Source organism: Hippoglossus stenolepis, chromosome 10 (assembly GCF_022539355.2).
Source record: "Hippoglossus stenolepis isolate QCI-W04-F060 chromosome 10, HSTE1.2, whole genome shotgun sequence".
NCBI lineage: Eukaryota > Metazoa > Chordata > Actinopteri > Pleuronectiformes > Pleuronectidae > Hippoglossus > Hippoglossus stenolepis.
The window spans coordinates 18,886,037-18,898,861 of NC_061492.1; the positions used below are offsets into that span (position 1 = coordinate 18,886,037).

At 43.4% G+C, this 12,825-nt stretch overlaps 1 protein-coding gene across 5 annotated transcripts in view; it reads left to right on the forward strand.

The window, feature by feature from the left end:
• The window catches only part of daam2 (dishevelled associated activator of morphogenesis 2), a 103,021-nt gene that overhangs the window by 62,293 nt on the left and 27,903 nt on the right, over nucleotides 1-12,825 (forward strand). For 4 of the 5 annotated variants that reach the window (XM_035167492.2, XM_035167491.2, XM_035167488.2 and 1 more), the window contains exons 5-10: nucleotides 294-388; nucleotides 10,151-10,484; nucleotides 11,050-11,160; nucleotides 11,496-11,599; nucleotides 12,391-12,457; nucleotides 12,614-12,731. In XM_035167492.2, coding sequence (XP_035023383.1) covers nucleotides 294-388; nucleotides 10,151-10,484; nucleotides 11,050-11,160; nucleotides 11,496-11,599; nucleotides 12,391-12,457; nucleotides 12,614-12,731 — 829 coding nt within the window. The remainder of the gene's footprint in view (nucleotides 1-293; nucleotides 389-10,150; nucleotides 10,485-11,049; nucleotides 11,161-11,495; nucleotides 11,600-12,390; nucleotides 12,458-12,613; nucleotides 12,732-12,825) is intronic. The other variant, XM_035167489.2, reaches the window with a different exon arrangement.

Consider the following 12,825-nt stretch of genomic DNA (forward strand, 5'->3'; position numbering starts at 1 on the left):
CATTTGATCTGTTGATTCGTGGTGCCTGAAATATCAGCCTACTAATGAGGCTCTGATTGTGTGCTGCTAGGACTAATTGAAACAAGCACATTTACTTATAAAGAAGAGGTAGCGTGTACTGGTGCTGTCATATTGCTGCCAAGTTATGATTTAAGGTTGACCTAGTAGAAACAACAAAAAGCTTTATTATAAGTGAAAAATTCAGAATGCATGCCAATAAGTAATGCATCCAGTGTGGGCTATGGTAAAGCTAGAATTCAGGAGTATGAATCCATTTTTAATTTTTTTGGCAGATGCAGACCCTGTTTGCTTTTGATGAGGAGGAAATGGAAATGAGGAACAAGGTGGTGGAAGATCTGAAGACAGCCCTTCGCACTCAGCCAATGAGGTGAGTGAATCTCCCCGTTTACCAACACTCTTTGCACTTTTCCTCTGCTGCAGACCATTCTGAGAATTGTATGGTGCGATCCATATCCATCATGCACTTTCACACATATTAAATCCAGTTAATTTTGTAACATGCTACAGGAAAGATATCACTGTCTGTTGTCAGGGCAAAGGGTCCTACGTACTTACAACTGAAATACCAGCAATTAAATATATTTTTAGATTATATTTATATATATCTAGACTCAAGTTTTTCTTCCCCTACACTGCAGCTGTTAGGCTCACTCATCACCAATAAGACACATTCAAGGACGTTGGACAGCCCACTAATACAAACTGCCTCTGTCTCACCACGTCAGCAGCTGCTTTGGCGCTGTCAATCGTGCCAGTTGTGTGATGCAGTGGTCTGGACCGAACTGGGGTTGTTGAGTTTTCTCAAGGGGAGCTACTAAGTGACAGAGCTAATGTGCAGAATGACAAAAAACTCAGGACAGTTTAAGTGTCTGGGTCATGTCTGGGTTGTGTGTGTTTTAGAACACGCCTGTAACCATAATTGTGTTTGTATCTGTGTACGTATGGGTTTTCAAACTACTCATCCTGGACAAAGGTTGGCAAGAGGCCGCTTCTAGAGTTAACATGGAAGTCATTAGAAAGGTTGCTGCTTCTGTCCCTTCACAGTAAACCATTTATTATGATAATTGTATATAAAGCTGATCTTTGATGTATTCTTTATGGTGCAGAGTAATCACCTCTTACTGATGTTGCAGTATATGCTTTCATCATGGATGGACGTGTTATTTATACTGGTCCACATCAAATATCCCAACAGTTAAATATGGGTATGGAAAAGCTCACACTAATTGCTTTAGCTATATTTAATATTTTAACACTATGCACAAAGCTATGTTATAACAACATCCATCACAAACTAGAAATACTGCACAGTGGTTGTATGTCTCTGCCAACCAGTGCAGTTTCAGTCTACATAAATATCTTTTCCAGACTCATATAATGTTACTGTGACCTTTACCTGAGACCAATGAGATCCTATCAGGTAATCTTTGAGTCCTAGTAAAATTCCCTCAACATGTTGATGTTCTTCAGATATTGTGTTCCTAAGAATGGGATGGATGGACAACCTGAAAACATAATGCCTCTAAAACAGCTAAAACAAGACAAAGGATTAGCCCAATATTGGAATACTGTCAACCTCAGAGGATACATGTCATATTTACTTAAAGTAATATACAACACATAAAGTGCAGTCTGAAAGTTATAAGGTTTAACATTAAGAGGGGGAGTTGTGAACACTTACTTGTTATGCATATCAAGGTGTGGTGGACACTTCAAACTGATAATGTGGTATGTGGTCAAAAACTGTTTGCTGAGTTATGGCAGCGTGTCAGAAAAGAGAAGAACTCCCCCAACCTTGTTTCCAGGTTCTACTTTCCTCTCTCACGTATTCACTTTCACTCCCTCTATTATATTCAACGGTACTTAATTTACCTCATCAATGGTGGCTGAAGTGACTTGGTCAACACCATTCAGTAATGCATTTGCACCCGTTCTGTGAGTCATAGCTCATTAGCACGCAGATGTTTTTAAGTACTGTAGCCGTGATGTGGGTAGCAGGTGTGTACCACGGAATATGGGTGTTCAGGGAAAGCCTGTGCAGTGTGTTCATGTCCCGCCAAGTTTAAGCTTTGTGACAAATGGGTGAAAAGATGTCTGGGCGACATCTGAGCACCTCACCTAAGCAGCCTCTTTATGTATCGCACACAAAGAGACAGTGTGTCCCTTTTGTGGGAAAGGGACACTTCTGTATCCCCTTTGTGTCCGCATATTGTCTTTATGGCGGCATTTTGTGAGACATGGTGGTGTCCATCCGTATTGAGCCTTGATTCATGCCTGCCTTTGGATGACTGCCTGAAACAGCCCCCACCCTCCTTCCTTCTGGCATTTCACCGAGGCAGCTGGGTCTGGTTGTGAAGAGGTGTCCTTGTGCCCTCAGCCCGCTCTGCAGGGCCACAGGACCCAAGCACATCGTCGGCGTGCAGGGTGCCAGGCGGAGCGCACAAAGGCAGCACATTGTCAACAAGCCACCCACGGATGTCACTTTCACTCACAGGCAGATTATAAGCCATTGAAATGACAAGGTGACAAGGTTTTGCTCATGTGGTCTCTTGCAAGTTACCGTATATGGAATGTGATATGAACAAAGACTACAAAGTCATTTAAAAGTGTGCATGTTCATTTCCAACACCCAAACCTCATTAGATCCCCTTTATGTTCAAATTTCTGTTTTGTGTAAACTAATTCAAACTGAGGTGGTACTGCACCTTTTTGATTTGTGATGCTGTAACTTCATGGCCTACTTGTGATCCTCATCACATGTTACTGTGTGGCTGTAGTGTTCTGGATCTAAATCTTTTTGGTCTTTTTCTCAGGTTGTTTAATTATAAAGGTCAATAGAGGCTTTAAGTGGTGAGCAGTAAATCATTAAGTATTACACAAGCAGGAATAAGCAAAACTAAAAGATTTTAAAGATCTGCTTAGTGGAGTGCTTTCTTCACTTGTATCAGTCCTTTTGTGTTTTAAATGTCAGAAGCACAGCAACTAATGCAGGAGCTGTGAACTGATGAGGGCAGGATAACTTGGTACAACACATCACTATTTCAGAGAACCCTGACTGTATGTAAGCAGGCAGATCTTATTCCTACCGTGAGTGATGCCATACTTTACCATTTACCAGAAATTAGCTTTTGATAGCTATAATTGTTCATCTAATTTAATGGCCCAGATGTGATAAACAACCATAAAAAATTAGACACTTGGAAAACTGGCTGAATTATTCTTCCACTTGAATTTACAGCTGAACCTTTTCCCTGCCAGCAGTTATTGCTTTGTTTATCAGCTGTCAAATGGAGCCTGAACGCTCACAACGGGAATGTATGTTTACTCACAGAAGACTGAGTGTGCATGTGAGGGCCAGTATGTGAAGACAAACTGCCACAGCCAGCTGTTTAGTCAAATCACATCTGCATGCCCTGGTGTAGATTTCACTTTCGCTTCCAGATATTGAAATACATAGGAGCTCAGTGGGTTTTAACTACGCTGTTAAGTGCACTTACACGAGCAGTGTTGACCTACTGAGTCATCTGCACATCTGCTCTATGTCTGCGTTGATGAGCGTGCTGTGTGGGCATTCTTCTATCCAAAACATCGTGCCCCTCAATCACTGTCATGTCGTTGGTGGAATAACTTCACAAGGACTGGGACGATTTTCATGGAGGTCACGGAGGCTGCGCTGGCCCAGGATGCACTGCAGTCCCAGGCTCACGTCAGCGGAGCATTGCGATGCTTCCCAGAACGGCTCTCATGCACATTGTGTCCGCAGATCTCTTCCAGCAAGAATATTGACTCGAGTCGACTGCAGCCGTTCCCCTCGCTCCTGTGTCAATAACCCTTTGGACGATTCACTACCACCACATGCAAATATTATCCCTCATAACATTTTGCCGCCGGATCTCTCAAAGGTTCTGTTAGAAGAGGTGAACTTTATATCTGTTTATACATATTACTAGTTACATTAGCGGGGGGAGTGGAATATCGCACCTTGAAAGGGTCTTGGATGGAACCATGTTTTTGCTTCTCTCAGAGCGCAGATTTCTCACCCTTTGCTCCTTAGGTGGGAAGTGGAGAGAAGAGACGGCCGGCTGGGTAGATACAGGCAGGTTTGAAGAGACTGATCCTGCTGCTGAGGGAGGTTCGTGTCTGCAGATGGAGGGTGGGGGAAAATTATGGCGTGAGGCACAGGGGTTATAATCTGCCTTTACTGTAATCCCCATTACAGTTGGCTTTTCATCTAACTACATACGTCCTCTTTGCCCCTGTTAAGAGCCACAAACATAGAGTCAAAGCACTAGAGTTACAGGGAGGTAAACTGTTCATCTACTTTCTCAGCTAATGTTTGATGAAGTGAAAATCCACAGAAGTCTGTTTACAGGTGTCGGTGAGTTGTACTGCATTTCAGACAACTCACGTTTGAAATGACTACTGCAGCAGCAGATCATAGTAGTTTGGCGCCAAGGTTCTGACTTCATCACCCCTTCAGATATGATTACATTGATGTAATACAAAGTGATGAGTGCATATTTGTAACCCTATTGGAGCCCACATGTGGAGGCTGGGGTGGTGAAATGGCTCAATGGACAGACATTTTAAAGGGGACATAGCATGCAAATTCCACTTTGTTAGTGCTTCTACACGTTAATGTGGGTATCTGGCATGTCTACCAACCCAAAAACTCTGGGGAAAAAACACTTGCGCGTTTTGTTATAGTTCCTCTAAGTCAGAAACGTCATGCTTGAGCGACTCGATTGCGCTTCCTGTGTATTGTGTCGTAACAAGGAACTGGAAGTCTCCCTACATGGTCTTGGCCCACCCCCCACCTCATCCCCCCGTCCCCCCACTCGCTACGCCGGGTTTACACCGGAGGCAGCGAGACTGCGAGGCAGCGCAGCGCCGTTCCCAAGCACGCAGCCGGGCTGTTCACACGGGACGAGCATTTCTCCGCTGGTCAGCCCACGATTCACTCACATGTGGCATTTGTCTGGATCGTTGGGACTGGGAGGCTGCAGCAGCTGCTCGGGAGCGACCGCTCGCTCTCCCGTGCGTGAGCTGGAATTTGTGTCAGCACCACACAGCCAGCAGTGTGGAAGACTTCCGCGGTGTTCAGCGCTACTGTAACCCCCGAACCCCGACATTCAACGGGTACAACAACAAGCGGAGAAAGCAGAATCGCGGGCTGACCTTATATATACAGTCTATGGGGCTGACCAGCGCGGAGAAATGCTCGTCCCGTGTGAACAGCCAGGCGGCTGCGCGCTGAGAACAGCGCTGCGCTGCCTCGCAGCGGTCTTCCACACTGCCAGCTGTGTGGAAGACTTCCGCAGTGTTCAGCTCTACTGTACGCCGGGTTACAGTAGTTACGCCGGGTTACAGTAGTTACGCCGGGGGGTACGGGCCAGCGAAGCGCCGCTGCGAGGCAGCGCAGCGCCGTTCTCCACCACGCAGCCGCCTGGCTGTTCACCGCGACGTGCATTTCTCCCCGCTGGTCAGCCCCATAGACTGTATATATAAGGTCAGCCCGCGATTCTGCTTTCTCCGCTTGTTGTTGTACCCGTTGAATGTCGGGGTTCGGGGTAAATGATGGTCTTCATAGCCCCCCCACCTCTCTTTCTCTCTCTGTCTGTCTGCTTGTGTGCTTGTAGTGGATGGGCAGAGGGGGACATTTAATTATGTGATTGGGAAAATTAAAACTCCAGGACAACAGAAGGGGAATACAAAGTATGGGATGCATATTTGATAATTTATATCATATAAAATATGTAATTTATATCGTTTAAAATCATGGGGGGAGAGGGGGGAGGGGGGAGCTGGCTCATTAGCATTTAAAGGAACAGGCACTCAAAACAGGTCACTCTGTGGAGGGCTGTTTTATACAGGGTAAAAAGGGTGCTGTTTTATATGATCCTTGTGGTATTTTGACCAAAGTATGTTACAGACATTTCATTAAGACCCCAAGGAACCATATCAACTTGTGGTAAAATGGGCATGCTATGTCCCCTTTAAAGCAAAGGGAGAGATGGGAAATCTTTGCAGCTTAAATAGAGAGCCTCAAGTGATGTCACTAGAGTCAACATTATCTGTGGCGGAAGTTTGCAAGTTTGAAAGGGAATAAAAATCTGAAGGTTTGAGTTCAAAAAAGTTGTTTGACGTTAGCAGCCCATAAGGCTACGCTAGCCATTACTAGCATAGCACACCCAAATCTCCAAATGAACTGTCTGCAATGCATTGAAGTTGCATTGTGGGTAAGACGGATGGAAAGTTTTTATTAGAAAAAAAGAATATGTGGTACAAAAAGTAGATTTCTTTAGTTTTGCAGCATAAATGTTGATCCTCTTTTACTGTCCATCTAGAGTCCAACAGCCTTATGCTATTGTTATAAGAGTGCAATAGTAAATCAGTGGTGTACTTAAGTGTGTATTTAAGTGTTTGATTAACGGCTCTGTATGTGTGCTCTTGGCTTCGTTAAGTTACAGAAGCCAGAGCTTGAGTCCTACACATATACAGTATAAACATATATAAACTGCTCCTTGTGGATTCAGTGATAAACCCAGTCCATTAAAACATCTTGTGCGTGCCATGCAACTTTACTACACGTTACAGATGTGCATGGTGTCCAGGGCTTTTATTGTTAGCTCCACATATGCGTCCATGTGTGTCAGTTTTCTGTTTATTAGTCGTTGTTTCAGCCCTTTTATTTTACACACTGGGCTTCACATCAAGTAACATTTATTTGAGTGAGAGCGGTGGTGATATTGTGTGACTCGGTCATCTAGTTTTTACCGGCACCCTCTGTAGAATTTCCTGGGCTCTTGTCCATATTCTGACCCTTTTATAGTGGAACAGACAGAATGTGTGTGTGTGTGTGTTTGTGTGTGTTTTTGTGCCTTGGGTTAGGTAAGTGGATGTTTGAAGGAGATGTTAAGTGTCTGTGTGTGTGAACGTGGTGATTACATGAAGGACAGAGGAGAGGCATGAGAGCACATGGTCACTTCAGTTTGTGCGTGTGTGTTTGGAGGTGTGTGGTCAGGCTTTGACGGCGCAGGGTGAACTCTTGACCGACTGTCTGCCACACAGGGGTCAACCTTAGTTTGAAGAGCCAGACTGTTTTGTCTGTGTAGCTCAAACATGCCATTTTGTTGGAATGAATTGCTGAACTTACTTCTGAGCATCTGGATTAGTTTTTAACATTGTCCTACTCATTTTGATTATTGTCTGCCTCTGGTTGAGGGGGTTTTACGCTTTACTGATAAACAGAGATTAATGGTCTCTATAAAGATGGATCACATGCAATATTGGTAGTTATTTAATAATATAATAAAAAGTAAATATCTCTGGGTTCCATCAGAATTTTTATCTGCAGCTAACCTAACATTACCTGTGACCAGCCTTGGCCCTGACTCAACGCACATAGCAGTCATTTTTTGTTCACTTGTGTTTAGTCTTGTCTCATTCCAAGTGTTAGTCCTCACTTCTTTCTTTTGTCTGTCTGGAGAACTTTGTGTGTGTGTTTGCGTGTAGTTGGCTCGGCCTGCGTATTGTTCAGCTCTGCCTAAGCTCATATCGTATGCAGCAGTTGTCTTGAACGCAACCCCAGCGGGTTTTCAAGAATGCAGTGGTTGTTCCAAAAACAAAAAAAAAGAGAGAGGGAGAAAAGAAAAGGGAAAAAAAGAGGAGGCCTGCACGCCAGTCGACTGAGCGTGAATGTCAGCGGATCGGAGGAGACAAGAGGAGACTCCAAAGTCGCAGGAGATGGGATCCATTGATTGAAGTGCTCACTGGAGGGAGAATGAAAGACAATGAGGAGGGAGAGTGGCTGGATGTCAGCTTCCTTGGTTTAGTTAAAAGTGCAGATTATTAGTCACTGTTGAATATCATTGGATCGTCACATTTATGTTTGCATGCATGCATCTGCCCTTCCACTTCCACTGTATATGCACATGCTTTGGGTGATGATGCACGTGTGTGTTTTTCTGGCGAGCTCCTTGCAAACCAACAGAGCGAAGAAGCCAACGAGCGAAGCTTTGAATCCCGACCACCCCTTTGAATCCAGGCTCCAAGAACAGCACCTCTCACCCTCTGCTTTCCATACATTAATCACAAGGATGTTCGGCCTAATTTCTCCTGCACTCAGGAGACTCTGAGGTGGCCCCGTAATTCATAGACAGGCGTATGACTATCCCCTGACTCGTCTGACAGGCCAAAGACTTGTCACTGCTACGAGATGAGTATCTTTTAACAGCTGGATCGGTCTCACCTTGCTTTGGTTCCAATGTCTGTTTTACATCTGAATAAAGCCATATCTAATATATTGGAAATGTATTCTTCGTCGCCTTGGTGTCGAGTGGAGCCCAAGACATCTTCTAAAACAAGAAGCCCAGTGTCTGCTGAAAGCCTGTGTGTGTTCTCTATGATTTGGGTTCTCTGTCAAGGACGGCTGTCTGTATGCATGCATGCATGTAGTATGAGCTTCTTGATCTCATCCATGCGCCTCCGGGAATGAGTGGATTATCTCTGAGAGATTTACTGGTCATGCCAGGTAACGTGTGTGTGTGTGTGTGTGTGTGTGTGTGTGTGTGTGTGTGTGTGTGTGTGTGTGTGTGTGTGTGTGTGTGTGTGTGTGTGTGTGTGTGTGTGTGTGTGTGTGTGTGTGTGTGTGTGTGTGTGTTTACGTGAGTACTGGAAATCTGGGATTGATCATGTGTGGTTGGGAGTATAGGAAAATAATTGGATGATTTACATTTTTGTTCATGTTTTTTTATGCATGCTTGCCTGAGCAAAGACTGCAGTGGGAGGCGATGAAGCTTTTGACATCAAAACAACATATCTGTTACCATGAGTGGTGATAAATCTCCACTCTCAGACCGTCTCCGTCCTTCTTTTCTCTTCCTCTGTTTGTCCTTGTCTCCTCTTTCTCATTTTGTCTTACAAGCCCTCATTTGTTTGAAATAATTTATGAGGCCTATCTGGAATCTTAGCAAGTGGGAAGGTCAGCCCACAGTGTGCTCAGTAGATGTGACATCCCTCAATGTTTACATGTCCCGTCTGTCATTCAGCAGATCTTCTTCTTTCCCAGAGAGGCCCTGGACCTTTAATTGGTTCAGCTATGAAGGGCTTTCAGCAGGAATTTGGATAACCTTTGCGTGTCAAATCTTTAAAGTTGAAATATATAATATGTAACTAATCTTTATTAAAATGTTACCAAAATGTTTCCAATAATGGTCAAATCTCCAATTTTATTTAAGGCAACAGGCCATTTCTTTTAGGTGGCCTTTTAATTTGCGTAATATCTGCTTTATCTGTGGCTTTTTCCATCTCTGCTGTAACTTCTCTGGCAAACAACATATGACAATGGGATATCACACTGCCATCCAGTTAGCCAGTCATCTGTTTTTATCTTCTATTGTTTGTATAAGTCTTGATTGGATCACGATTGTTAGTTAACATACATAAAACTTTAATACATTACCTCATCCGTAATCATGATTCACCTCAGTCATGTCAGCATGCTTTGTCTATGAAAGGGGAACTCATCAATCTTACACTATAAGGTCACTATGCTGTGGATTATCTATTCAACATGGATGAATTTCAGATTTGAGAAAATGACCCCCTGTGATCTCATTAGTGAGGTCATCACCATCATTACTGCCTCAGTTTGACAGGGAGAGTAAAAGAGACATTATGTAGGAATCAGGATTTTTTTTTTTGGGACTAAAAGTCAGAAAATATCTCAGAGTCTGCTACTTCAATTTTGGCCCTTGTGGAATTGTACTAAATCATCAAATGTTAATCTTAACATTAACAATCACTTCGAAATATTTATTAAAAATAAGATTTACTGATTCCCTTAAAATCTTACTGCTTTAATCTATTTATGTTAAATACAGATTATTGTAAAGTTAATGCCTTTGGTTGTTGACCGTTGGTCAGAAAAAGCAAGTAAATTTGACACCTAGAGCTCTGGGATATTTCAATCTGTGTTTTGATTTTTCTATTTTGTTTATTATACTGCTTCTCTGGATGGTACTGCCAGGCTGTGGAAAAATAATTAACTTGCCTTTCCATAGACTTGTGCCTTTCAACTATTATACTTGTCTAAATATATACTCTTTGTTCTCCATGTCTCCATCAGGTTTGTCACCCGCTTCATCGAGCTGGATGGCCTCACCTGCCTCCTCAACTTCCTGCGCAGCATGGACTACGAGACGTCCGAGAGCCGCGTCCACACCTCTGTCATTGGCTGCATCAAGGCCCTGATGAACAACTCGCAGGGCCGAGCTCACGTCCTGGCCCACCCGCAGAGCATCAACACCATCTCACAGAGCCTGCGGACGGAGAACATCAAGACCAAAGTGGCGGTGCTGGAGATTCTCGGGGCGGTGTGCCTGGTGCCCGATGGACACAAGAAGGTGCTGCAGGCCATGGCCCACTACCAGAAATACGCTGCTGAGAGGACTCGGTTCCAGGTGAGAGGAACTGAGGCAATCTTTATCGAAAGAGGAGAAAACAGCTGTAACATTCCGCGCATACTTGGGGAGCCTTTGCTGGAGACATGGGGCAGACTATGTGACTATGAGAAAGGGCAGACAAAATATTTGAGTGCAACGCTCCGATGAATCAAGCTGTGGTCATTTTGATTAGTTGGAGACTCGTGCTGTAGCGCCTCAGACTGTTGGCCTTAGGTTAAGTCAACACACAGGCCATATTAAAGCCAGGTGAGGACATCCAGAGTTATGGAGGTCAGGGAATGTGTGATGCTTTAGTGACTAGCAGGACTGAGTCAACAAACCACATCTAACACATCCCCAGGGCTTTGTGGTAAATCACACCACCTCGTGCTAAGCTAACACCACAGGAGCTGAGTGATCCCGAACCTAAGAGGCTTTTTAATTGTGATTTGAGTTATGATTAAGCCTCCGAAGTATGCTGGGGGCCAGAGCGAGCTAAGGGTGTGAGAAGCTACCAGCTTTTCCAGCATGTTGTGTCACAGCAGTTCATCGACTAATATTCCCATCAATCTTCACCATTTAGACTCTACTGAATGAGCTGGACAAGAGCACAGGCCGCTACAGAGACGAGGTCAACCTGAAGACGGCCATCATGTCCTTCATCAATGCTGTGCTGAACGCTGGAGCTGGGGAGGTCAGTGTAAACGTCTTATCTTAAATACACACTGTCAGTAAGCATTGAGAAAACTTAGTTGAATGTAGCAGTAAAATAAGTCATGGTCATTATTTAGATCAGATCAGATTTTCTGGGTTGTTCGGTGATTGTAATACTATATATCTGCATAAATCATTTTAATCCTATTGTGCTTATTGATAAAAGTTGCAACTGCCTGTTTTCCACTGCCATTGTTTGTCCTCTATTGAATTGGTCATCCTTCTAAACAGACTGTATTTTCCTGTAAAACTTTCCTCAGTATTTTGCAGATAAGATTCATAACAATCTCCTGTCTTGTTGTTAACTCTTTTCAGGACAACCTGGAGTTTCGCCTCCACCTAAGGTACGAGTTCCTGATGTTGGGCATCCAGCCGGTCATCGACAAGCTCAGAGAACATGAAAACGCCACTCTGGATAGGTGAGAGTGAGACCTAATGAGCAACGACCAATAAAGTATCATCAGCGATTACTCCACAACCAGATAAAATAATTTCACCCATGTGTTTTGTTTAAGCTTTACCTCTGCAGTGTTTCCCATACACCTCACTGATTTATGTTTTAAAAATTGTGATGGTGCAATGGTTAGTTCTGTTGCCTCACAGTAGAAAAGGTTCTGGGTTCAAACCTCTGGTTCAGCTAGAGGCTTTCTCTGCCTTGTTAAAGGTTGTAGAAAAGTACTGGAAGTGGTAACCCTTACCTTTGACTCATGCTTATGATGAAGGTGAAGGAATAGGTAACCATAATAGCATTGTTATTACACAACATTTTTCTGGGCTACACATGAACTTATGTACTGCATATATTAATTATTTTTTAATTTCCATACAGAAATGCAAATTATCCTTTTTTAATGATGGCACTTATATCTGAGAGGTCAAACTAAGATCTGTTTTTAGTATATTTGAACTTCATTGACAGACGTCCAAATAGACTTACTGGAGACTTTGGAGGGATGGTTCTGTTTAAGAAGTTCTATCAATCATCATTGTATTTAACAAAGCTTTAGATATGGAGTTTCTGAGACTCCAAGCATTAGTAACTTGGAAAAAGGTTGAGGAATAACCAGTATTAAGATGATAAAATAGAGTTAAGTGCAAGCTTGGGCTGTGAAAGACTGCTTCAGGTCTCTTGGCCTTTAAATGCAGCATTAGGGTTAAACGAAGGCGTAGAAAATTCTTTAATCACCGGCTGTTACTTCTCTCTCCCCAGGCATTTGGACTTCTTTGAGATGGTGCGGAATGAGGATGACTCAGAGCTGGCCAAACGATTTGATATGGTGAGTAATCTACAATTATCCTTAGACAACAGTCTATTTTGTTGTCAGGTTATCCTGTCAGACACGACACTGTTTTGTCTGTGTGACTCAATTTGCCAAAATAGATATCAGTTTTAAAATCCATTTACGAGTGGTTATCTTCTACTCCTTTAACAGTCCCATGTAGATACCAAGAGTGCCGGTGCCATGTTTGAGCTGATCAAGAAGAAGCTGAGCCACTCCGACTCCTACCCCCACCTCATCTCCATCCTACAACACTGCCTGCAGATGCCATGTGAGTAGCTGCATATAGGTTTTCTTGTATCTGAGGTGTGAAAAACATGCTCATCAGATCAACTTTTGATTATGAACATCTACCACTTAATCGG